At 38.4% G+C, this 27,135-nt stretch overlaps 1 protein-coding gene across 4 annotated transcripts in view; it reads left to right on the top strand.

The window, feature by feature from the left end:
- Positions 1-27,135, top strand: part of lilli (AF4/FMR2 family member lilliputian) — a 357,328-nt gene that overhangs the window by 313,143 nt on the left and 17,050 nt on the right. For all 4 annotated transcript variants that reach the window (XM_083123637.1, XM_083123636.1, XM_083123634.1 and 1 more), the window contains 5 exons: positions 14,035-14,086; positions 14,654-14,700; positions 16,371-16,542; positions 17,677-17,775; positions 19,671-21,946. In XM_083123637.1, the coding sequence (XP_082979763.1) occupies positions 14,035-14,086; positions 14,654-14,700; positions 16,371-16,542; positions 17,677-17,775; positions 19,671-21,946 (2,646 nt within the window). The remainder of the gene's footprint in view (positions 1-14,034; positions 14,087-14,653; positions 14,701-16,370; positions 16,543-17,676; positions 17,776-19,670; positions 21,947-27,135) is intronic.

The raw sequence follows: 27,135 nt of genomic DNA, 5'->3' as shown, positions 1-27,135 counted from the left end.
ACTTGAAGAGGAGAAGCGCTATCTCGAAACGGGGTTAAAACCACGAAGAACAAGACCATGAGTAATAGGAAAATGATTTTGTATTCGAGTACAGGTCGTCTGTTTATCGAGAAGTTCTTCAATTTTGTAGATTGTGTGGAACATTTGGCGCCATAAGTTAAGCAAGCGTGTTCTGTGTAAAATTCAGTCAAAGCACATTGCACACATACACGCTCTCTCCCCCTCTCCTCTTTTCGTAGACATAAAAATGACATCAAAAATACGCCGACAAAGTAGCCTTAAATTTGAAATAGTCACTAAAAGTTTTAAAATGGGCACGAAATCTGGAGAAATATGCAATAACTGTGGAGAGAACCACAAGGCGTGGGGTTGCATATGCACGATAATGAAGAATGTGGAAAAATATATTTATGTATACATGAAAGGCGGAATAATATGAGCCTACAAGTATGGAAGTGTGTTACCGTTGTCTGAACAAATCTGAAACGAGGTTATATAACATTAAAGAAAGGTATACTTTATTTCAGAAGAGGGGAGTGGACCAAAACTCACTCTGTAGCGACCCAAGATGGACAAGCATTTACCATCCAGTTAAAGGATTCATAGTATCGGCTTCAAATAGCACATGCTAAACTATCATGACTTGTTTTACGAGTACGAGAAGTACCCAAAGCTTCTCGACGTACGCGATATGGAATCCATGACTAATGAAAATATAATAGAACGGAATAATAAAAATCTAATTCATGGAACTGACTCTCTCATCGCTGCGACATCAGGAAGGGCAGTAATCGCGTTAGAACGCGCGCACATATTGTGCTTGTTTTGAGAGAGGTGGGGGGGGGGGGGCAAAACCGATTTCATGATTATCGAAAACAACTGGGCTTCAACGTACTCTCATTTTGTGCTATATTAGAGTCGAATTATGTGCACTACGTCCGATATTTATTTATTGACTGGAGTTGGGTGGTTTATAGGGAAAAAAGTCGCAGATATGACGGGAAATTCTGTATCGTTACATTTCAGATATCGCTTTCGTTCAAAGCCAAATACTCAAAAAAGATAACATGTATAGAGCAAGCTGTTCCAAGTCTGAAGATTTTGTCACCAGGTAGAGAAGTAGACGTGCCTTTATTAAAAAGGGGAAAAAATAACTAGATTTTATTATTATTTCCTTATTTTATCGAATAAGTGGTGAACATTGACGAAACACCAACTTCGGGACATAGTAATGTGCATATCATGCTACAAAGGACGTAAAAGAAGAAGAAAATACAACATTCACGAGACCTCACGCAGACAATATAGCAAAATACTACGATTTTTTTCAATATTATGGATTTTATCGCAATAGTATATATTATTGAAAAAGTAATCTAACACACTTGCTCGTCTTAGTTAAAGCAGATTGTGGTTGATGGAGTGAAATCATACAGTATGTGATATTATCGTTCTAACGTCCCTGGATACCACAGGAAGTTGTTCTTGCACGACGAAAGTAAGTAATTTTTTACGTGGATATGTAACATGACGCAATCTCGTCTAAAACGGTCGAATGAAACTGCGTATGCCTAATCCTAATCCTAATCATAAACCGAGAAAGAATACGACAATATTATATGAAATCAGGATACATTCATAAAGCATGATTAATTTATTCTTTTCTGTGAGCGTGACTTTGTTCTCAACACATTTTGAAAGTATGGAATCACTTTTCATAAATTAAAAAGGTAAGATTCATTACTTGAATATGTATTCAAATGAGAATACACAGCGTGAATCCCAAGACAACTGTGGCGTGTCATTTGTGAATATTTTGAATGATGCAATATGAGTTCTTTGTTACAATGTCTCACGATGGGATTTTTGCCACTTTTAACTGTGTAAGTTTCTACTCTTTGTCTCTGCCGAACTACCTGGCGTCTCAGAGGTCCAGGGTTCGAATCCCGGCCGGGGCTTGGGGTTATTTTTGTCTATTCATCAATTTCATCATATCATCCTCATTTTCGGATTAGCCAAAAGTGTCAGATAAACGAAATAAAATATACCAAATCAAATCTATCTCTCTCTCTCTCTCTCTCTCTCTCTCTCTCTCTCTCTCTCTCTCTCTCTCTCTCTCTCTTCTTTCTTTCTTTCTTTCTTTGTGTGACTCTGTCACTGTCTGTCTTTTGTCTGCTGTAAAATAGCTAATTTGTATATGCATTTATCTTAATAACTGACATTATATTTGGTATGTTGTTATATTGTATGGACATTCTTGAGTAAACCCATTTCATTGTACTTTTGCCCATCTCTGTGCATAGATAACTTTTAAGAAGATCACTTTTATATGCCTCGTGGCACTCGAACGTCAAACTCATACTTGCAGTTCCTTCCGGATAAAAACTATTGCTGGGTATCAAGGTCGTGGCGATTAGTTATGCCACTCTTTTTTTGTTTTTAAGTTAAGGTTTTCGCTCGTATATTGGCAATTTGGATATTTGCACGTCTTTTCTATCTCGCTAGATAAAGCAAGATGAATGATGTCGTGATAAAAGAAACCAATACATCGCGGGTACCGGCAATTATCACTTTCGCTCTAATTCTCCACGCGAACGGCGTTTTCACTTCCCCCGCAACCAGCTGGGTTGTGGGGCTCCCGCGTAACAGAATAGTGGGCGTTCTCACCTTTGGTGCAAGCGGTCCCAGATCCGAGTATCAGTGTTGACCCCAGTATTGTGAAGACAGCTTCCCGCTGTTTGAAAAGATGTGGCCGACTCGATGCGATGACCATGCCCACGCGTCGCCGACCCAAAGAGTCGCTTCGCACTCAAAGGGCTCTTGCGTCACGGAGGTTTAGCTGTAAATTGGTTGCGACGTAATCAGTGGGCGAGCGCCGTGAACGACCAAAGAAAGCATCTTTACTCTGAGCTCGGAAGTTGTTAAAAAATTCATATTTTTTCGGAACCTTTTAAGACGACGTTGAACATACTAAGAACCCTTCAGTAAGAACCAGAAAACATAGTTTTGTATTTCACATTTTAGAACATTTTTTTTTTTTTGCTGTTAAGCGTATATTTTTATTGCAATTTATATGTGGTGTGTGTGTTTACTTTGGCTAAAGTGCAGAGCCGTCTCGTCTCCTTGGTGCCTGGCCACCTGCAATTGCCCTTATTGTTTTTGTTTTTTTTCTTTAGTTTCAACATTTTAAACCACCAAACATCCGGTTATCGAAGTATTCGAGTACTTTCAAAACTGCACGATTTTTTTGTCGTTCATGAATAATTCAAGCTTCATGTTCACATCTAAAGCAGATGTAGAGGCCATTTTTTAAACAATCTTATGAGCCGTTTTTGGATCCTTAGATAATGAATTTTCAAGACTTACTCAAGTGCAATGATTAGGTAACTAAGTTCAGTCTCCCCCTCCCCCCCCCCAAAAAAAATTGAACGAATCCCGACGTTTCTTTCGGTACCAATTGAATGTGAGTAGTGATTATCTTCGGGGGTTGTCGTAGGGTTACCGGACGTCCGGAGAAATCATGCAAGTTGCAAGTCTTCGCTCCCAAACTCAATAGTGAAATTTATTTTGATTCAGTCATTGTCCAAAAAGAAAATATAAAAGTTTATGCTAGAAGAACAACGGAAGCAATTAATGAACAAAGTTTTGGAGTCACATTCTTATGACGTCACTGTTCAGTTCCTTAGTGGAATTTCTTGTCCTGGGGTTTATACTGATGGAACAAGGTGTTTCCCATTCTTATTCAATATTTTGATTGTAAAGCAGGGAGTATAGAGAACGAAGTATTGAACTAAAATGAACGAAGTATTGAACTAAAATCTACCGGAGATGAAACTTCTGGAACCATTTCAAATTACAGTAATTGCTAAATATATGTTTGCCATTACATGTCATAATGCAAATGTTGAGAAAGTGCTTTCATTACCACCAGCATGAGATTCATATTTTTTTCATAAATAATGTAAAAAGTTTGATACTGGTCCCTATAATTTCAAAGAATTTGACTGTCCAGTCTCTCATAAATATATTTTGACAAACTGAAATTTTGAGAAAAATTGGCTCATCTGAGAAGTACCAGAAAAATTAGTAGTAAGAGGTGCATTGTTTAGTATGGTTACAAGTTTGGAATTATTTTTTTCAACTGAATTCAAATTACTTTCTAACATATTCTAGAAATATGTATTATTTATTGCGAATGTTTTGTGTCCTACATTTTCACTTGGAAGTCCTACATTTTGGGATATTATGTTCTATTTTTTCCTTGTAGCTATCTGGTAACCCTAGGTGCGAGGTCTGATACCCATACACATAAGAATGTCGCTGATCCATGCTCTCGATAAAAATTAGCGTGTCTCTCAAGTCAAAAAGAAAATTCGCTCCCAACACCTGGAGGGAGAAAACCGGTCAGTGCATGTGTTCATTGGGCCTCAACAGGTGACAGGAAGTTCCCCAGCTTGAGCGCGTGACACAGTTGCGATAGAAAGCGATCCCCCCCCCCCATCCCACTCTAATGTGGTACATCTACCCCTCTTGCAGCTTTGACGGTTCTGGCTGTGTTCGCGGCGAGAGTCCCCACAGCGCGAGCATCAGCGGTGACATCCAAGAGAGTCGAACATAAATGCCATAACGTTTCACGGCTAGGAAACAGAAAAATGAATATCTCCGTGCTAATAAGATTCGAGTCTAAATCGCGTTTTATTGATCTAGCGGAGAAACGAAACAGGCGATTATGATGTAATCGTGTCTTGTTGCCAAGAAACCGCGATTCAGTGAAGACATGCATATAGTAACTCACCACCTGCCGTCCTTAGTTGGCTGTCGCCACACTGGTTGGTCGATTCTCACTTACGCCTGTTGGCGGGGTGGTTAGGACGACCAGGGACTTTTCAGCGAAAAGGAGGGCAGACACATTGTTCAGAGTCCAGGATTGTGGGTCAAAATGTAGAACAACGATAATTCCCAATAAGTAAATTACATAATCAAGATATGTTGACAGACAGTGGCCGAGGAACGGGGGGGTACAGGGGTACATTGTACCCCCGCAAATTTTTGAAGGGGGGTACTGTACCCCCTAAATCCGTAAATCGAGTTGTACCCCCCTTTGGTAATTTGACAGCAGACGGAAGGTGCTACTGTTAAAATTACCTATTATCAATTCGCCCAATAAAAAATGTATTATTGTTTATAAATTTTAAGCATTATAGTCCTTACCACAGAAATTCAAAACATTTAATTGTAAACTTATTATACTACATTGTGCTTGCTACTAGTTAGTTCATTGACCTAAGTTCTTGGAAACCTCTTTAACGAGATGAAAATTGTTTAAAATGTGTGTGGAACGATGGAATCAGATTGACTCTCAGACAATTACGCTGCAGACGATTGCTGCTTTGCGTAAAGGGGGGGGGGGGGGGGTACACATTTCTAAAGCAGTGGTCGCGTCGATTCGAAGATAAGATACAAATCTTCGTCAGAAGAGTATATGACTGACCCCATTTTCTTTTGAATATTTATAATGGAATTTTCCGAAACTGAACACTTACACGAACGAGACGAGACACGACAGACCAACTGGGGGGGGGGGGGGACTGTACTTAAACCTATATATTAAGATATATTTTTTTTGAAAAAATAGAGTGACGATTAGCCTATCTGAGAATGAGGTAAATTTGGAATAAGTTTTCATAACTTCAGAGTGGAAACCGAAAGAAAAATAAGCACAAACAAGAACGAGAAGGACCTCACCACACAGGATACAAGATGAGGCTGTGACAATTCTCGACTCATCGCATCGCGATACCATTCCTAGGTGAAATGAAATCTTTCCTAGACATTTAAACAGAGTGCAATTTGCGATTTTATCAGAGGGGGGACTATTTTTTACCTATGTATTAGGTATACTTATAATTGGACATAAATTGCTTAAAATCTAATTGTGATATCGAATGCAACACAAACACAACACCATTTTATGTTAAACTCTAAAGTCAAATTGTAAGAAAATTACATTAGTCAGATGAATGCACGAGATAAATGAGACTCACTGCAGGTTCTATTGGTAGATTTTGTATTGGATTTACAAGGTCTCTGGGAGTAAGATGGGAATATTTGATTGATTGATTTGGTTTATTTTACTTCGCATTTCTTCCACTTTTGGCTAATCGCGAAGATGAGGATGAGTGATGATGATATGATGAAATTGATGGACACTCAAAAATAACACCCATGGGCAGGCCAGGATTCGAACCTGGGACCTCAGGCGTCATAGCGCGGTATGCTAACCCCTCCGCCACGGAGTACGGCGAGGTGGGAATGTGTTTTGGATTTTCTTTGTAGATGCGAAAATCTTTAACTGTGACGCGCAGCATGCTTCTGCTTACATTAAAGTTTACATTTTCACATAAACGAGAAATTGACATGTCATCCTAAAACACACGCATGTATCTGCATTTAATACCACTACATACGAAAATAAACCTTGGCCGGCTCTTCACATTGTCCACCAAAAATTGAAAAGAAAGAATAAACTTTTGAGGGTATGGCTTTCCTTGCTACTTCTGAGAGCTGAAGGATTTCGGTTTTGTAAATGAACCGAATGATATTACTTTTAGTACTTGAAGAGCGTCATTAGGACAGCTAATTATATTACAAATAAATGATTTGTCATATTTTTCACAAATATTTCAAAGTTAGACTTCTTACGAGTTGATTGGGAACCATCTGAACTCATTTTTTTCTTTTTTAATACCAAAAATAAATACATGGCTTCTAAAAGGCATTGGATATGGTACACACCTGCCATAAATTGTTTAAAGATATTTTTATGCGTAGCTATGGGACTTTTAAAATTAGAAAGAACGGAACTGAAGTGGAACTGTATATAATGTAGTTTCTATATCCAGTGGGCGGGAGATGATTTTTCCTGGTTGGGGTGGCTCAAGATCCCCCTCACTCCTGATTTTCTGTTCCGTGAAATCGAAATAAGCCCAGAATGAGGTCCAGAGCTTAGCCTTATATGTTTCAGAATTGTTATCTGATTTTAAAATCTGTTTTTTTTTTTAAACTTAAATTCTAACAAAAACAATGAAAAATATTTATGCATATTTTGCATTAAATAACACGACATTCGTGTGTGCTATTCTAAAAGAGAATATTTCTCATGGCTTCACATTATACCTAGGTATCAAGGACGTTTTTGTGGGGGTCCAGGGGGTACTTACCAAGTAGTAAAAGTAATTTATCAAAATATAATTGTTTAGCATTTGTTATACTCAATTTTCATCAATGCCAATACCATGCTTGAACAGCGTAACAATTAAAAGTTAGGGTGCGGCAGAAATATCTCCCGGATTTCATTTGTGAATAACAAAGCAACGATAGATGTTATGCAAAACTTTATTGCACAGTTGGAAAGAACAAGGTTTACCATTTTATTGCACATTTGCAAAGAACAAAATGTTCCAATTTTTTTTTACAAAATTGCCACAAGTCACCATTTTGGGTGACATAGTTGACTTTGTTTTAAAATGATATCGTCCAAATGCCGATCTGCACAGTGTACGCATTTCTGAAGTCTCGCCCTGAAGTTCTGCATTACCCTCCTAGTCATGTCTGGTCGGTATTGCCGCTCTTTCCTGTCTGATACCATCTTTCAGATCATTGGCGGTCCTCGGCCTTCCTTGGTAAACTTTAGCCTGCAGGTACTCCCACAGAAAGAAGTCGCAGGGTGCGAGCTCGGGGGAACGAGTTGGCCATGGAAGGTGACTTAAAAGTGAGATCAGACGCCCTGGAAACATTTCACGTATCACGTTCATCGATACGCGTGCTGTGGCACCATCCTGTTGGAACCACACAGCCAATTTGCCACGTTCGTTCGATTGCGGCTGCAGGAAGTTGCGTAACATCCATACATAACGGTCAGACGTTACATTAACTGCGTGCCGTCTTCCTCAAAAAAGTAGGGGCGTTCATGGAGTTGTCTCGGTACATATGGGAAACAAAATGGTAATCCTTGTTCTTTCCAACTGTGAAATAAAATTTTGCATAACATCTATCGTTGCTTTGTTATTCACGAATGAAATCCGGGAGTTATTTCTGCTGCACTCTGTATACTCGATGGTTTTATCCGCTGAACTTATTGGAAGGCAAGGAATTTGGCTTATACGTCTTTGAAGGATTCCAAAGATTTATGCACACTACTAATGATAATATCCATAAAATATTAATCAGGAACTTTACTTTAACTTTACTTTTCGTTAATTGGATCTAACTCCTTTTTTGTTATTCAATAAATATTCAATTCTTTTTCTATCTGACATTAAATTCCTTGCCAGGGCAGTTTTTTTTTGTGCAAATCTTGGCGATCTTAACTACACGTAAGCTAGATAATGAATACTTGCTGTTATATTTCTATTCTTTTACTATCTTTTACCTATTCATGTAATAATAACAATACAATATTAATTAATGTACATATTTAATTAATTAAATATAATTATCCTAATTATTATTATTGCGACACTTGATGGGACATATATATATATATATGGGAGGCTGAATTTTGTACCCCCCAAATGAAAAACGTTCCTGCGCCACTGTTGACAGATGTAGCCTAATTCGTTGCCTTGGTACGGATCCGTGAATCCAGACGAAGGAATGACTGTTCTCTCATTATTTCTGTTATCGCAGTTGCGATTAATTTCCAAAAAAGAAATGTAAAGCCTACGTAAAATGATTGATAGAAAATACCCTAAAATATATTAATTAAAACCACTTTCATTTCAAATAATATAACAGGGATCTCGCCGTGTCACCTCCATCTGGCGCGCATGCGCAGCGAATATTTTATCCAGATGGAATTTTCAGACGGGTGAAGTGTCGATTGGCACTTGATCTGGAATTAACTTAATGTTCAGATTTTTTACTCGCATTAAACTACTCGACGAAAGCGTCACAAGGTCTTAAGGTAAATTGTACAGTGGAATGCATAAATAATAGGTAAATCATTCATTGCTATTTTCATTTCTTTTTCACGTTTATTGAACATGTTTTCAAGGGATGGGGTTAGTTCTGATGCAGATGTGGCCAACTGCTTTGTTAGCGTCTCTTCGAATTCGTGAACCGTGCCTTCCTCAAAACAAAGTGAATGGAAATGATGGACATGAAGTTGTTTAGCGTCAACAGTTGGAATAGTATTGCATATTCCCCAGTGTAATATAACATTGGCCGGTTATAAATAAAATGAATTGAATGGATAAACAAACTTAGGGGTATCCGCTGTCAGGCAACTGGCAACACTGCACGGCGGGAAAGGAGCAGCGAGCCGAGGTTCATCCTGATTGACGATACAGAAAATAGCTGGTTCATGGTCCTCTGTCCTCAGTCAGCATCCAAGTAATACCTGGAAATTTATTGGTTTTACCTCAAATCCGCATTTCATGTGGTATTGGGGAAGTAGTATTACTTTTTCTTGATGTATTTTGTTGTAAAGGAAATGAGCAGTAAACTACGTTCGTTATAAATGTGGATTGAAGACGCCAGATTTCTTAATGTAGCATAAAGCCCTTTTTTTTTTCTACATCTGGTTACTAATTTTCTCTCTTAATTAAGCCAAAGTACTATATTCTCCTATGAAAAGTTTCCATGCCCGGGTGGGAGGGCGGTAGTGCGTATGATAATGTGGGGGAAGCAGGGACAATTTGCCATAACATGCCGTCAAGGTCATTTGATTGTGCAATGCGTGATGGGAAAATGAAAGCCGAGACATCAAGTAATTTATGTTTCGATGAACGATTCACATGCACGCCGTTTGGCGCCTGAGCATGCCCGATTTACAAGTGGCATTCGGTCGGTACCAACGTGAACCGAAGGTCCAGAATCGATACCTTCGAAGTTGTTACGTCACAGTGACGTAGATTGCGTGAAAGTAAAGACGGGCGCGTTGAACAGTGCCCGAGGGTTAAAAAGGTCTGTTGATAGCTTCCCGCGCCGGGTGGAAGCAGATGCTCCCGTTTGAGAGACATAAATATGGATTAAGTCAGGAAAGTAAAATGAGGTGTATTATTTAAGGGATTACTGTCATCACAACCTATTGAAACATTTAACTTCTCGCATTGCAGTGATTCTTAACCACTTACGAAACAAATTCATAATTTTTGGAAATATCCTGGCAACGCCATTGGAAAGCAAATGCTTCTTGTTTGTTCGTAAAGCAACAACCTAAGCTCAGAAGTTAGAAAACCACGCGATTAATTGTTGTTGCGTGACGCGATAGTGGTGGCATTTGAAAGGGACGAGGGGGGGGATTTATTCGGGAGGGAAGAAATACCGAGTATTCTAATTAATTTTTATCCCTTCGTCATTCTTTTTAATTCATTTTCTTACCAATATCATTATTAGGACCATGTGTAAAGTGAGTGACTCTTTGTCCCCAAACGTTTTGCGTGTGAACTGCAGATTTAAAACAAAAAAATAGTTTAATTACTCAAAAGGCGTCTCTACCCTCCAGTGTTGTCACTGCTGTAGAATCACTTTGTAAAAATGATTAATTATGCTTCAACATCGGGTTCGAATTCTGACAAGGATATAGAGCATTCCCTGACATTCTCTACGAGACTCGGCGGAAAGCGGCCCGGTGTCAGAGCTTGACTTTCCCGGTGAACGGGGTCCGCGACAGTGGCTAGAGTCTGCTATCAAAATTACAGTTTTCATATTGTGTACTAACCTTGACTACAGAAGGTGTTGAAAATGATGTCCCTCTGCTGCAACACATTCCTGGCATCTCCGAAGGAAATTGGCATTTACACGTGCAAGTTCGTCTACTGTAATTCTCGTACAATACTCTCTCTCAACTCACGGATGGTGTGCGGATTGTCTTTGTATACTTTATTTTTTAGATTTCCCATTTTTCTTTCGAGGTTTAATATAGTGGTCCTGTGTGGAACGGGAACACCAGGAAATTTCGTTGCAAAACGTCGTCGCACTTCTCCACAATTCCTCTTTCCGAAGTAACACTAGACAAGATAAATCCTTTGTTGTAATGTAAACTTTTGTGGTGCCATATTAAGCCACAATCTTCGACACACGGGACACGACACAACACAACTTCCGAGGGAGGATTATACTGGCGTCAGTCTGCAACGTCAACAGAAAGGGAAAGAGAGCGAAGGCAGGAAGAGCGAAAAAAAAAAAACACTAGCGTGCGACTGTCGCGGACCCCGTTCACCGGGAAAGACAATCTCTGACGCCGGGCCGCTTGCCGCCGAGTCTCGTATTGAATGTCAGGGAATGCTCAAGATCTTCCATTAAGCTTGTTCTTTATTTTTCCACTATCGTTGCGACACCTGATCTAAAAGCATTCTAATTATTTGGGACACTATACACTGCAAGATAATTCATACTGAATTCCTCATTGTGCATTAATTTTAGATCCAAGGGCTATTTTGTTATTACCTTGGATTTTAGAAGAAGCGATAACTGAAACATTGATATTGACATGTTCAGGCACGAAAGAGCGGGAAAAATGTATTACAATTTTGCTAAACTTCGCTTTTGTGTTTTTCGTGAGGATTGTTCAGTGTTACAAAGCATTGAATGAAACAAAGGGAACTATGGTCATAAAAATGATGAACCCGAACTCAGATTTTCGTTGTGAAATGTTTGTTTAATGTTCACTTTATGCTCCGATTGGCTAATCACTACTGGATTTACAGTTAAAAGTGGAAAAAGATTTGGACATATTATATATTTTCATTCCATTGATAATTTCAATTTTTCTTTTTCCTTTTCTTTTCTTTGCCGCTTTTAGATATATTCTTTCTCGTCTGGCACTTTTTCTTCGCAAGTATAAATTGAACTCCCAGCAACTCGCTTTAAAAGAAGCTCCACTACTTTATAGTTACACTCTTTGTATGTATATTAAGATCGATTACAAGTTGATGTCCCTAAAAATTACACCATCTGGGAGGCCAGCTTCTCTGAACGATTATGTGATCCACTATAATAATTTCAGGGCTAGGATTGTAGATAAATTATTTCTTTCATGTATAATACCTAGTCTGGTATTGCAAACTTTCGGCTTGGACTGTACATCCGGTAGTCAGGCTCATGAACCATGCTTGTGCTGAAGTTCACACCTTAGCATTGTGTGTTCAGCTGTGAAAGAGCAAGCATGGATCTTCTTGTGCTTAGCATAGAGAGGGACGAATATGAAAACAGAGTAGCCGTAATTGCTTTGCATATGGTTGGGAAGTCACTCACTGAGATTTTCCTGCCCCTAAAAATCCAGAGGATCAGCAAAAGATTTGTGTATCAGACAATCCAGAGATTCACTGATACTGGTAGCATGAAAGATCGCCCAAGAGTTGGTCGACTTCACACCCTATGAACAGCTGCGGCTGTTGAAGCAGTGATATCTTGCATCTGCTGAAATCCCATCCGGAAGCAAGTGATAATGGCACAGGAGCTGAACATTTCACAACAATCAGTATTCAGGGTACTTAATGAAGATCTTGGAATTGGAGCTTAACCGGTGGAGTACTGGATATTTCCTGACGGCACAAGTGAAGAAGCAGAGGGCACTGAAATCGAGACGGCTCCTGCAGCGGTACGTTGCCAATGGGCAGTGCAGGATTCTCTTCATTGATAAGAAATTATTTACCACTGAATAAAGTTTTAACCACCAAAATGAAAGGGTGTATGCTTCATACTCTCGAAGTTAGTGAGAGAGTTACCAAAATCAGAGATGCCACCAGGCCTCATATTTGAGAAAAGGGCTTAAAAGCCGTGCAAAACCGTATGTGGAAAGTGTCCTGGACCCTCTCGTGACACTGTTGAACCAAACAATGTTTCACAATGAATCCTGGATGTTCAAGAAATATTCTGCCCAGCTCTTAAGGCAAGAATGATGTGACGGGGACTGGAGACCAGTGTACTCGATTTCATCTCCACTTTTGATTGGCCATCTGATAGCCATGATCTCAGTACCTTGGACTACAAACTCTGCCCAGTGCTAGAGGGGACTGTCTGCAAGAAGAGGCACCCTATATAATTGAAAGTTAAAAGCGCTCCTTGATAGCAGCAGGAGCGGACTTTCCCATTAAGACCATCCATGCTGCAATAGATGCCTGTCCAGGGAGATTTCGAGCCTGTGTGATGGCAAAAAGTGGTAATTTTGAATACTGATTGGTGCTATTTGTGTGAAATATATGTAAGTGTAACATACTAAAAGAGCATTTAAAACTCTGAAACCATATTAAATTTATTCACAAAATAGTGTGTAACAGTATTTATGGCCAGACTAGGTATATACAATTGTTTTCATTGTATTTATTCCAACAAAGCACTAGAATTGACAATTATCAGGTTGTTCTTGATGGTAAAACAAGATATGAGACCCACAATGCAGAGCATATATTACTATACCAGTGTTCAAGACTGGGAAAGTAAGATCTTTTGAATTTGTAGAAACATTTTTTGGATATGCACCCCCATGCATATTGTTTGCCCTAGACCCTGCATCTACCCAGGGCCAGCCCTGCAACACACATATGTCTACACACATGCATCAATGCAAAAGCAAAAAAACAGATTCCAGATGCACATGTACATGAAACAATTACATACATCTTTAGCCATTTGTTGTCAGCAGTGGCGGCGATTTTTTTGGGGGGGGGGGGCTTGGGGGTGCAGTTGCCCCCCCCCACCACTTGTTGGCAATTTTTCCCCTACACTATGCTAAACCTAGTATTGGTATCTTGCCCCACCACCTGCCAGTTTTGGAACCCAATCCCCGCCACTGGTTGTCAGTGTCTGTGAGGTAGTAATTATTGTCTTGTCCTTACTTAAATTTATAGGTATAGGGTTTAACTTCTATAGGAACAGTCCTGGACCTATATAACAACAAAAATTCACAACATTCTTGGTCATCACACTGTGTAAATCTTTTGAATAATTAGTATTTTAATATACATTTTTATTGCATTGTATTAATTGCATCTAGACACATGTGCTAAAATATATTTTCTTTATTTCCAGGAATCTAGAAAAGGATCTCATATTATCAGAAGACAGTGATGATGATGATTCTGTAAGTGCTAATTTTCTTTTTGAAATTTAAAAAGAAATTAAGAATGGCTTTCCTTCATTTTTCTTCATTTTTTCTTGTACACAATATATACTTGGAATTGTAGCTTTCCTAGTGATGTGATTCGAATCAGTGTTCTCAGGTTACCAGTCAGGTAAAATTGCCTTTAGCTTCCAATCTGAATCTGAGCACACTTGTTCGAAATATATACTTGATTATTTAATTAAAATTGTTTTATGATCTGTTTGTATTAATTGTTTGTTTTTTCATCGTAGTTATATTACTGGTGTATTAATTGATTGCTTATATCCATTGACGCAGTTTTCAATTAAATTTAATTCTGAAAGTTTTGACAAATACAATTGTTATCTGTGACTTATCACAAATGAATTCATTCATTTTGAATATTTGTATGTTTGAGGGAAATTAGGATTTTTTTGATAAAGTTTGAAATTGTAACTTTTCATACATATGCTAACATATTTAATTATGTGTAGCTGAGGGTTTGTGTATCTGTGTGCATTCTCTTTCAGCTTATCCAGACTAATGTGAAAAACCTTTTTCTTTCAGCACACTGCAAATAAGAAAGGGAGTAGTGCTGCAGCCCTTACAGATGTGTAAGTAACATTGCATCTTGTATGTAGTTAGTACAGATATTGGTATTTGCTAAGCATTGATGATTTCATTCTATGTACTAAGACACTATGTAAAAATCTACATTTATCTGCTGTTTTTGATGATCATGTTGATATGTGTATGAGTGTTTTGTATGTGTGCTAATGTGTGTGTCTTATATACTCTGAATGGTAGAAGTTTTGTTGACGAAATTACTAATATAAACTTGGAAGATAAAATTGTGAATGCTATATTTTCCTTCTATCTCTCGCCAATGTCTTTAAATTCAAAGTTACAATTATAGTCAGTCAAATATAACTGTGTGCATGAATATTCATAGCATATTTCTTTTTTCTTTTCTTTTATATATATACCTAGTCTTACCATAAATACTGTCACAAAGTTTTAAGTAAATTGACACAAAATGCTGAGAGATATTTTAATATCCTAATAACATTACTGAAATGGATGCATGACAAATCAAAATCACAAATCAATATTCATAATGGCCGCCTTTAGCACGCACACATTCCAAGCCTTTGTGGCCATGCATCAATTGAATTACGCAACACATCGACTGGAAAATGAGAGACTGCCTTCAGAAGAGACTGCTTTAAACTTTCAATATTGGGATGTGTCTTCTTACAAGCCATCTCCTGAAGCTTGGACCATAATTTGTAGTCCAAAGGGTATAGGCCAATCTGAAGTGGAACATTTGCTATGAGGGCACGCTCCATTTCTGTGAAAAACGGGTAAAAACATCAGCCAAAGTGTACCAGCAGACAGTGCTTGAGAGACTAGTCAAGAATGTCAATAACACACTCTTCCATGGTCAGAACTGGAGCTTCTAGCAGGATTCAGCCCAACATATGGGGCCCGAACAACACAGTAGTGGCTGGAGGCAATTGTACCGGACTTAATTTCCACTTTGGATTGGCCTTTTGCAAGTCCGGACCTATACCCTTTGGAATACAAATTGTGCTCCAAGCTTCAGCAGATGGCTTGCAAGAAGAGACATCCCAATATTGAAAGTTTAAAGCAGTCTCTTCTGAAGGCAGTCTCTCATTTTCCAGTCGATTTGTTGCGTAATTCAATTGATGCGTGGCCACAAAGTCTTACGGAATGGTTGCGTGCAAAGCGTGGCCATTTTGAATAATGATTTGTGATTTTGATTTGTCATGCATCCATTTCAGTAATGTTATTAGGATATTACAATATCTCTCAGCATTTTGTGTCAATTTACTTAAAACTTTGTGACAGTATTTATGGTAAGACTAGGTGTGTGTGTGCGTGTGTATATATATATATATCTCAGTCAATCAATGAGGGGTAAGCCAGGCTTTCACACTCTATCCTGCCATATAGCACTGCTTCAATTTGAGTTATCTCTTTACTGTCAGAACAATTTTAGTCGTAAATGCCTTTCTGATATTTTTAACTTTATGCATTAATTAGTATGTGCCTTGAAATTAAACATAAATGAATACATTATGGAATAATCACAGAGAATTATAGTTGAATTATGTCTCTGCTTGTTGACAGAAATAAAATTACTGTAATGAAGTCTTGTAGTTAGGCCAACATTTAACCTCGTGCAGCCTGATATCATACCAGGCCACAGCCCAGCAGTTGAGAAACTCTGGTCTAATTCATGGTATTGTTGATTTCACAGGTCAGCAGTGAGTCCAACCCCCAGCATCCTTCACCCTCCTGAGCCAATGCAACCAATGGACTCCCCAGACAGCACATCGACGGATGAATCTGAATCCAGTTCCGATTCAGATTCTAGTAGTGGAGACTCAGGTGATGAGTCAGCAGAGTCTTCAAATGCAGCTTCAGCCAAGGTACAGTATGATTTTATGCTAATGTCAGGTTTTGAAATTTAATATACTTATCCCATTTTAAATGTGATTCTAAAGGCTGTGGATTCAAATTTTACTTCAGGCTTCAAGGAAAGATTCTTGAACTTCATAGAATACAACAGTTTTCTATCCCCTAAAAACATCATCCAGGACTATTTTACTGTTACATTTTGCGAAATCATAAAAACTACTCATTACTTTGCCTCCCAGGTCTATGAAGGTTAACGAAGGTACCATTAACTTGTACATTATAATAAATCTGCAAACTTTTTGGGGCAGGCTAGTGCCCCTTGCCCCCAACAAGTTACGCCTATGCATTCATCTTTTTCTTTTTTTTCTTTTTTTCTTTGGGGGGGGGGGGGGGTATGCATTCTCAGTCCACCATATTTTGTTTTAGCTCTTGTACTTTCTGAGATACTGATAGTCGGCATTGATTGATGTATGGGTGAACAGACAGAGGGGCATGATCATCACATGAGAATACTCCTTTACCTTTTTTTAGTGCTCTAAAAAGAAGAAAATTGCTTACAGACAGCACTCGGAAGTGGAAATTGCTAAAGGGGGGTGAGGGGTTATCCTTGGGTTTAACATGGTGGCAATGAAACAGCTGGAGGGATGCTTTGCATTAATTTTGCTAGCTGGGAACTCTGGGTCTCCCAGGGTCGTAGGAAATATTAATGAGAGTTGTATTAATCTTAAGATTATAAATATAAAACCTAATCACATTAAGCCAGAGCCACCTACAATGGATAGTAATAATAAACCTATCTCCCCCTCACTTTGAGCACTACTTATGGGCAGAATTATTATTTTGTGGGCTGAGATTAAGACTAACTTTCTTTTTATGAAATATGGCTCTGTGTATGCACATTGTAGATATGTACAGTCTCTTGCAATAAAAATGAGAAACCTAGCTCCAGAAATACTTGCATACCTGGATGTGGTCACATGTGGCTGAACTCTAAGGTGATGGCTTACCTTGATATTATAGTTTGCCCATCACCATACACACAAAGTGCATTGCAAAGAAGTGAGTATTTCAGGATCAGAGTGTGATTTTTATTGCAGGTGACTGTACGTTTTTATCACATATATAATGCTGACTTTATTCTGCAGGAGGAGGAGGAGTTTCAACCAAGGTGGAATCTGAAAAGTTTTATGAATCCTTCCTTTGGTGATGGAGCCACAGACAGTAATCCACCAAAATTATCCCAGGTAAAGTATATAACTTTTCTTCATGCGTAAAGTTTTAGGGGAAATAAGAGGTATGCTATTGAAACAATGTGTGCACGTATGTTAAGATGCGTATTTCTACATAAAAAGTAATGATTCAAATATTGTTTCAAATGTGTTTTTTTTTGTTTGTTTTTTTCGAACTTTCTAACCAATAAAAACTAATGTAGATATTTTACATTGAGGACAATACAAAACATGAAATTTTTGGCTGTGAGTAAAGAGCACATTATTTAACTAGCCAGCCTTGAAGGAGTAGGAAGATTTAAGTGAACTCCCTTGTCTTATTTTCACCCATTGAATTGCTTGGTGATGATGACTTCCATATAATGGGTTCTGCTCCAAGGTTTAAGTAAAATCTAACTCATTTATGAAATTATTAAAGACATAAATTTACAGGAAGTGGGCAGATGCTGTTGTTATTATTTTCATCATAAATTACTTTATCATATCCATTTAGGAGGGACATGTGTATTTATTTCATGGAGCGCTAGAGTTATCCAAGTAAAATAGAATTAAACCTAATTTAGATATTCTCCATTTTCACCAATGTTTTGACTGTCATCTGCTGTAAGATTGCAAATCTTTTGATCCAAAATTTCCGTAGCAACTATATACTTTGGAGGATTAATCAGTGTTTTATTTTAACAGAATCAGTTAAGGTTTTTCAATATACCAAATTTATAACACATTGTAAATACACTTGTAGTGAGGTTTACATGTGGAAGAGACATTATTCTTTTGCAATGGATGAGACTTGTGGAAAGGGTAGAAAAACTTTCTTGAATGTTAATATAACCATTTTTTAATGCAAGATGGATAAAGAGAACTTGCGTGTAGTTTCCTTTCTGTGTGTCAAAGTTTGCAGCAGTTACTTGACCAGGAGGAGCACTTCTAAATCATCTGTCTGTCTGATTTTCTTTCAGCCAATATTAATCTTTTGAAATTTTTAATTCCTGTAAATCCACGAGTGAGGATCCAGTCAAGTACCCAAAATGTTGAGTAGAGAAATCACATGCGACTACTTAGTGTTCACATTTTTGATGGGGGAGGAAGCTAGTTAGCCTCTGTGGTCATCTTGGAATGAAGGTTCTAGGTTTGAGTCCTGACCAGGGTATTGTGATTCATCCTCATCATTACTTTTAGGGAAGAAAAGCTCGTTGAAAAGCAACCAAAATGAAATTAGAAACATTTTCTTTTTTTGTAATTCCTTGTGATGTTCCCTCGACTATGTTCAATTTCTGTTATGAATCTGTAGTTAATGTGGATGGCAAATTATATAAAAAATTGACTAATAATTGGATATCTTAACTTCCAGCTTGTTAACACATGTTTGCAGAGTATTAAAAAAGGTAATACTGGATCACATTAATAGGAATGAGCACCTATTTAGTTCTCAAGATTTTGAACCACATACTCCATTTTGTACAAAAAGAAAGACTGAGAAATTGCCCACTAAGTGTAGCTACTCCTTGATGAGCATGTGCTTCATTAGGATATAATGAAAAAGAATACATTCTCAGAAGTTGAACAGGTGTAAAATTTAAATAATGTGGTGTGTATGTACACATAGGTATGTTTGTGTGTCACCAGGTCGTAAGTATGTTGATATACCTACCAAAAGTTGCTGGCTTGTAAACTATGTGAGGAAGAACTTTATTCATGGTGTTATTTGAGGTGGGGACTGCACATATAATTTATATAATATCCCTGTGCTGCAGGAGTAGTTTCTGATGGTATTTTCAAATATTACACAATGCAGCACCTCTTAAGCACATGCTCATGCACATACTTATTTTTATCCATTTATTTTTTCAATCCATGGAAAATCTCTCTCATTACTAATTGAAGCTTCCATCTTTTTTCTTCTTTTGTAGGAGTCTCCTAAAGATGATGTGAAAAATGACTTGTCAATTCCATCAACCTTGGGTAACCCAGCATTATTTGACAACTTCCCTGTGGAGAACATGATTCCTATCGAAGATGTCAAAAGTGACTCTGTAGCACCAGTTGACTCTGCCATGATCCAGGGGAAACACGGTGAGGTGAAGAAGGACGATTCCGACGTTAGTGATTCTAAAGAGTTTACCAGTGTGGTGAAATCATTTGCAAGTAGACCTGATTTACTTTCCAGTTTCTCAGAATCTGACGATTCTAGTAATCGAACAAAGCCAATCGTGGACACAAGGCAAACGGAAGAAAAATCAAGTGTTAAAAAACCTGAATGTTCCGACTCGAGTGGCGATGACGGTAAACGTGATGGTGTAGTTATTAACCATAGTACAAAACGAAGGGGCTTGAGGAGGAGGACTTCAAAAGAAAGCAGTGGAGGTATTCATATGTCTGCTTCCACACAGTCGAAGTCGGTGCTAACTAGTGACTCGGATGACGAGGACAAGGAGAGATGGGAAAGGAATGTGAAAGGTTCTAAAAGAGGGAGGAGAAGAAAAAGCGAGTGTAAGCAGAATGCAAGTGATAATTTAAGTGAGGTGTCCAATCAAAAGGAAAGTACAAAATTGGGGAGGAAGGGGCGTAGAAGACAGGACACCCACAACAAGGTAACCAAAACATTAGACTTGGAAACCCCGAAAAAGAAGAGAGCTGCATCTAGGGAGGAAAAGTCTAAAAAATCCATGACTTTAAAATCGCCAACCAAAGCTTCGTCCATGCACCCCAAACGACACAGCTCAAGGATAGTAAGTGCAGCAGAATGTCCAACAACCACAGATTCTGACAGCGAAATTGACGTGGAAGCTGTCACACCTTCGCCTGTTAAACACAAGCCCATATTGAATCCAGTTACTCCACCCACCACCCCAAAGAAATCTCCCAGAAGCCCAAGGAAACCTTTAACAACATCTCCCAGAAAAGGTGCATCCAAAAGAAGCCCTTGCAAAGAAGTACACAAACCAATCTTTCATTTGAGTAGCTCGGACTCTGATCACGATCATTCTTCTAGCGACGAAGCAACCAATGAAGGCAAGTGTTCAAAAGAGGTCTCCGGTAAAGATGTGGGCAAACCAAAAAAGGAAGAAAGTCCTCCAAAATTAGATGCCGAGGGTCAGTCCATTCAAGACAAGAAGAAGAATGACACACTTCGGAAACTGTTTTCTGGTTCACTTCTGAAGAGGGAACAGGACAAGTGTGATAGGGGCGAAATAAGAACTGTTGGTGCGAAAGGCGGTGGGGGCAAGGGAGGTGCGGGCAAAGGAGGTGCAAAAGATGCTTCTTCTGGTGCTAAAGGAGGAGCAAAGGGTGCTAGGGTTGGTGCAAAAGGTGGTGCCAAAGGAGGTGCTAAGGGTGGTGGAAAAGGAGGGGGGAAAGGAGGTGCTAAGGGAAGGGGGAAGGGTGGTATCACGGTTGTTATGGAAGAACCTCTGCCCCAGTATCCAATCGTTAAGTCGTGTTCAGAAAGAACTATAGTGGAGGCAGACAGTATGTCGATTGTCAGTCTTTTGTCCCCACTCCCTAGTCATGACATCACCATTAGAGAGACTGCGGTCAGCAGTGAACCAGAACCGCCTCAAATACCTCCTTTGGTGTACAGTGATAGTGGTGTTCCGAAACTGATTTGCAAAATAGACCTCTCTAGACTTGGATACATTCCAAAAAAGTCTGGGGAAGTGCGGACTCGGACAGAGCTGCCTGACACGAGGCAATTGTATGGTCCTGATGGTCCGTGTGTGGGAAAGGGTGCAAGCGACGAGGCATCATTAAAACTCAGCGTGCAAACAAGTGCTGATAGTCAAAGTGTACTGAAAACTGAAAAGCGCGAAGAGGAAGAAATCTCTGTTTCCAAGGCTGAAGTACTGCACCACTTGTTTGACTCGGACAGAGTGAAACCTGTTCGGAAAGGGAAGAAAAGGAGTGCTTCCAGATGTGAATCTCCCGAAGTAGACCTGAACGAGGAGATTGCTGAAGAAGATATGAAACCAAAGGTTGGTGCTAGTGATAATAGTGATACTGGCATTGCTGCCAATAAGGGTGATAATTCTAATCTGGCTAGTGCTACAAGTGACTCTAAAACATCCAAGAAGAGAAAGAAAAGTGACAAAAATAGGGAGAATCCGGAAAGGTGCAAGGAACGGAAGGCCAAGAACAAGGACAAGGAAAGTTCATCTAAAGAAACTGACTCCCGGGAAGTGCTTAAGGTGTAAGTATATCTTTCTTTTTAATTCATGTGTTTCGAATTTGATACAAAAATATTAAAATGGTGTACATTGGGAAACTGTTTCTTCGAAATCAATTCTGTAATTATTGTAGGTGAAAATTGCATAAGCAGTGATAAACATTTGTTTGGTAACGAATGTAACATGTCATATTCTCACAAACTTAGGCAATATATCTTGACAATAGTTTATCAAAAAATAAAATTGGTGTAATCCATCATTTGCATGTAAGGTTCTCAAAGTTCACTTAAACAGAATAGTAGATTTCAATGTGGAACAAGCATAAGGTGATTGATATTCATTCACATTGTGAAGTGATTCTTCCATCACCAAAGCGGTCCCTGAGGATAAAAGTGGAGCTGTAGCTAGAGATTTCTGCACCCAGGACACCTGCACCTTTCTGCTTCGACTCCTGCAAGTGTTGTTACACTGCTCGTTTACTCTTGTTCAGAACATTTACACATACATGCAGCTCACTGACAGTGTAAGAAATCCATAGCAAAGATAATGTCAATTGTGTGCCCACTCTCCTCTACAACAAAAGTTGTCTGTTAACTGGATCAGTTTCACTTGAGATGAAACTCCCTCTGAATAACAACAAAAAGCTCCAAGTTCAAATTCTGTTCAGGTTAGATAATTGTCATTACCATAATGAGTACAATTACAGTACAGTACTTGTTAATCTGGTGGGGCAATAATAATAATAAAATATTAAATTCCATGATGCAACAACTCTTTGAGGGCAAAGGCCATCTGAGCAGCTATACAATGAATGATGTGTGGTCACTGTATCGAGTCCCATTGTTGCTGTTCTGGCTTTCTGTGCTGGATCCTGCTACTTGTTCTTTTCAAGAAACTCCTCCCACTGGGTGAACACAAAAAAATTGGAGTTTGGACCAGGCATTGAACCTGGGCCACTTTGCTACCATTTGGCTACTTGAAACCATTTCTATGTGCAAAAACATATATTTTTCTTCTCTTTCAAGACAAATTTATCAAAGTTAAAGCTTCATATTTGTGCTGCCACATGTGTTGGAAGGTGAAAGCATTTTGATTAGTATAAATTTTAAAAAATCGACCAATTCTCCACTTCAGTTTGACATTTCGATATTTCTTTGTTCTGTGAAGCTGCGAGTTTCAAGTTGGAATCCAAAATAATGCCTTACTTGTAGTTATTCTCTCGTGCATTTCTTCTTGTCAGGTATGGCTCAAGAAATGTAATGAAATTCGTCAATTATTTGACACTAATAAATATTCCATGTTCATGCAGCAAAAAATAACAAAATAGTGTTACAATATTTTATGTGCATAATTATAAGAACTGTGTAGCAACCAACCACAATTTTTGAATACTGCTGGAAAACTGGTTTTCTTCTTAAATTTGGTCTTATGCTGGAGTAGTCATCATGGTTTTTAAGAAAATTATAAGATTATATACAGAAATAGGATATAGCACAGAAGCACTATTATCTTCCCTCTGCTGATGTAATAAAGCAGCATACTAAATAGGAAGTTTTTTTCTTACGTTTTTGCATGTGCATAATTTTTATCTCTCTAAGCAAGTAATGCAGTTGTTTTTCAAAAGTGACAAATGTGTCAAACTGAGAGTATATGTTTAAACAGAGGCTGTAGCAGTTGTCAATAAACTAAGTTGATGCCTGATTTAGTACCACAAATATGCAAGTTAGCTACTGGGTCTTATATCAAGACCCTTGCTTCTGTCACAGGAAGAGACAACAATTCAATAAGGAACTATACATTTATTTTATCTAGTTTATTTACTTTATAATGCATTGGGGCTTTGATGGCAATCAATGAGCCTCAGACTGCAACTGCTCCGACTCTCCACCAAGAATCACCAGCTCAAAGTGTCACCTCTCCCACTATACCATCCATCTCAAGTGATGTTGAACAGGTGCTTAGTTTAAGTTTCAGGGCAACATTTACCTAAATAGCAACATACAAGAAATGTGTATGTAACACAAGAAATTAATCAATTACCATTTTACAAATAAAGGGGTGGGGGGAAATCAACAATCAGGGTTATGATATCTTGTGCATTTTTCAAGGATGGGTTCAAAATTTTCATAGTTGAGTACTGCCATGTAGTACTATCGATCCTGCATGCCATTGTTTTTCTCAAAACGTATCTCTGGTGTGTTGAGGAACTTTTTCCATGTTTCACGTTCATGGCTTTTCTTTTGTGAATATATTTAGTGCATGTGTAATGTGCTTGTCTGATAAAAGTGTGACCAAGCCAGATAAATCTAGAAGTTTTTTCTGAGGTATTCAAAACAAGTAACTCTCAATACAATTTCATAATGGTAATGTGACAAATGTAATGTGGACTTCATGACACATGTGTATATTGCTATGATTATGATGTGCATGTATTTGTATTAATCTTCATAAGAACAAACTTATATTCGTAAAACTAGAGTTAAGAGCAAGTAAGAAACTGAACAATGCTACTGCATCCATGCCATTGTCAGGTGTACATTACAGCACCTAGCTTTAAATTTAAGAACTTGGAACAATTCAACCAGCAAAATAATACCAGCGTTGGACTTGGACAATGAGTGATGGATGATGCTAGAAGGTTGACTCAAGTCACAAGGTTCGAAACTATACTTCAATATTTAGACACCATTTGGCAACTAGTATGGTGTTTGGAGTGTTCAGTATAGTTTTTAAAAATTATAATTACAAGGCAAACAATATAATAAAAAAATTCTATAATATTCCTGATTTAATAATAGTTCTTTCAATTTGTTTTTTGATCTTGACATGCACCTTTCTGCTTGTATATCATTAGGTAGATGGTTGAATATGATTCAAACCAAAAATTCAGATACCAAAATATAGTGTACCAGGTGTATAAGCTTAAATCTGCTGTTTTGTAGTCAGAAAAACACATGGTTTGTTCATAGAAAGCAACAAGAAATTTATTCAAAGTACTTGCCCTCGCAAGCTACACATTTTGCCCACCTCTCGGGAAATTTGTGGATACCACGCCAAAGAAAGTCCTCTTTCGAGGCACACCACTCCAAGCCTTTTTCGGACGTCTGCATACAAATCGAAGTGCTGCTCAGCGAGGGCATGGCCCATCTACGAAAACAGATGGTAGTCGGAAGGGGCCAGGTCTGGTGAATAGGCATGATGGGGTAGCACCTCCCAGTTGCGTGTCTCCAAGTAGTTTTGGACCAGTCTTGACGTGTGCGATGGGGCATTGTTGTGGAGGAAAATCAGCTTGTCATGTCTTTGTTGATAATCCGGCCTTTTGTCACACAGAGCACGGTGCAATTTAATCAGTTGTTGGTGGTAGCGGTGGACAGTGACAGTTTCACCCGGTTTCAACAGCTCAAAGTAGACAATACCCTGTTGATCCCACCAAACACACAGCATCGTCTTCCGGCCGAAGCGATTTGGTCTCGAGGAAGATGTTGATGGTTAGCCGGGATCAACCCACGATTTCTTGCATTTAGGATTCTCGAAATATATCCATTTTTCATCGCCAGTCACAATCCGATGCAGGAGAGACTTTCTTTTATGTCTGGCAAGCAAGATTTCGCATGTGTTTTGGCATCTCTCCAGCTGCCGATCAGTCAATTCATGTGGCACCCATTTTCCGATCTTTTGAACTTTTCCCATGGCACGTAGACGCATGGAAATGGCTGCTTGAGTAACACTCAATTGCTCGGCAAGCATCTTTTGCGTTTGGGTATCGTCCTCGTCCAAAAGAGCCTGCAATTGATGGTCCTCAACCTTCCTGGGCCGATTTTCATGCTTCTTGTCGCTCAGGTCAAAATTGCCATTTTTGAACTGACGAAACCAATCCCTGCACGTTGTTTCCGATACAGCACTGTCACCATAGGCCTCCACAAGCATTTGATGCAATTCGGCAGCAGATTTCTTCAAATGGAAGCAGAAAAGCAGAGCTTCCCACATATGCTCTTTTTCTGGCACAAAACTAGACATGCTTACCACAAGAACACTGTCTGTTGTTGTCTGCACGTGCTGACGATGTGCACTGATTCGTGTTGGCAGATGTCCAACTCATACAAACACCAGGTATGGTGTGCCCATGGTAGCTTCATATGCTCACTAACGCCATCTATGAGCAAACAGCAGATTTAAGCTTATACACCTGGTATATTGGAAACATCTGTTTGTGATTTTTAAACCCACAAACAAGGAATAGAACTAATTGATGCTTTGAAGCTAGGATTGGAATCCTGGTCAAGGATTCTTTTTGGTGGTTCTCTCACGAATTTCAAGTATTCATTTATACTTGGTTGTGATTAACTAGTGAAGTATAAAATTCATTGATCAAAGAATGTAAATTAAATTAACCATTATCTTATAATATGAATGCATCAAATACTCCATGCTCCTGCATTGAAAAGAGTAACATGGGAATTTTCCATCATGCGTACAAGGATAAGAATTGTACAATCACAAAAAGTTACCTGGTAGTTTTTGTTACAAAACCACAATAAAGAATTACATTCACACTTTGGGATTTGCAACTCCCAGTTTCGAACTCTGTGTAACATGACACTCCAGGCACAGTGTGTATTCTTTAGTCATTCAATTTCATACTTGCTTGTCACTGGTAAATATTTATGATATTTTGTAATCAATCTGTTGTACTGACTTGCATTATTGCAATATAAACTTCTTGTTTGCATCATCATAGTTCATCAACTTAAGACTGGAAGTATGTTGATCGTGCAAGTGTGTAGTAAACCATTTGTTATAGTTCCTTCTTAAAATCTTTTCAGAATGTAAAATACCAAATCTTGTTTCATGTAATGTTTGACATACATAATTGCTGAAATATGGTGCACCATATACTTTTCACACTTAATGTGGAAATCATGTTTGAGTGCGGATTTATGATTATAAAATATGGGAAATTAGACTTGGAAATTTTAAATTTTGTGCTACATCCTTAAATTGAAAGTTCAACGTGGACTCAGTATTATGGTGTTTGTAGAATTTAATACATATATAATTGTACCTGTTAAAAAAAATTATTTTATTATTTCACATACAGTATAATGGTAAAAATAGTATTCTTGTATGTGTGTGTGTGTGTGTGTGTGTGTGTGGATATATATATATATATATATATATATATATATATGTCATGCATTATGTAACTTGTTTG

The sequence above is a fragment of the Lepisma saccharinum genome, chromosome 6 (genome assembly GCF_977018435.1).
Source record: "Lepisma saccharinum chromosome 6, izLepSacc3.1, whole genome shotgun sequence".
NCBI classification, from domain to species: domain Eukaryota; kingdom Metazoa; phylum Arthropoda; class Insecta; order Zygentoma; family Lepismatidae; genus Lepisma; species Lepisma saccharinum.
The sequence above is the reverse complement of the archived record's forward strand: the minus strand, read 5'-3'. Positions and strand labels throughout refer to the sequence as shown.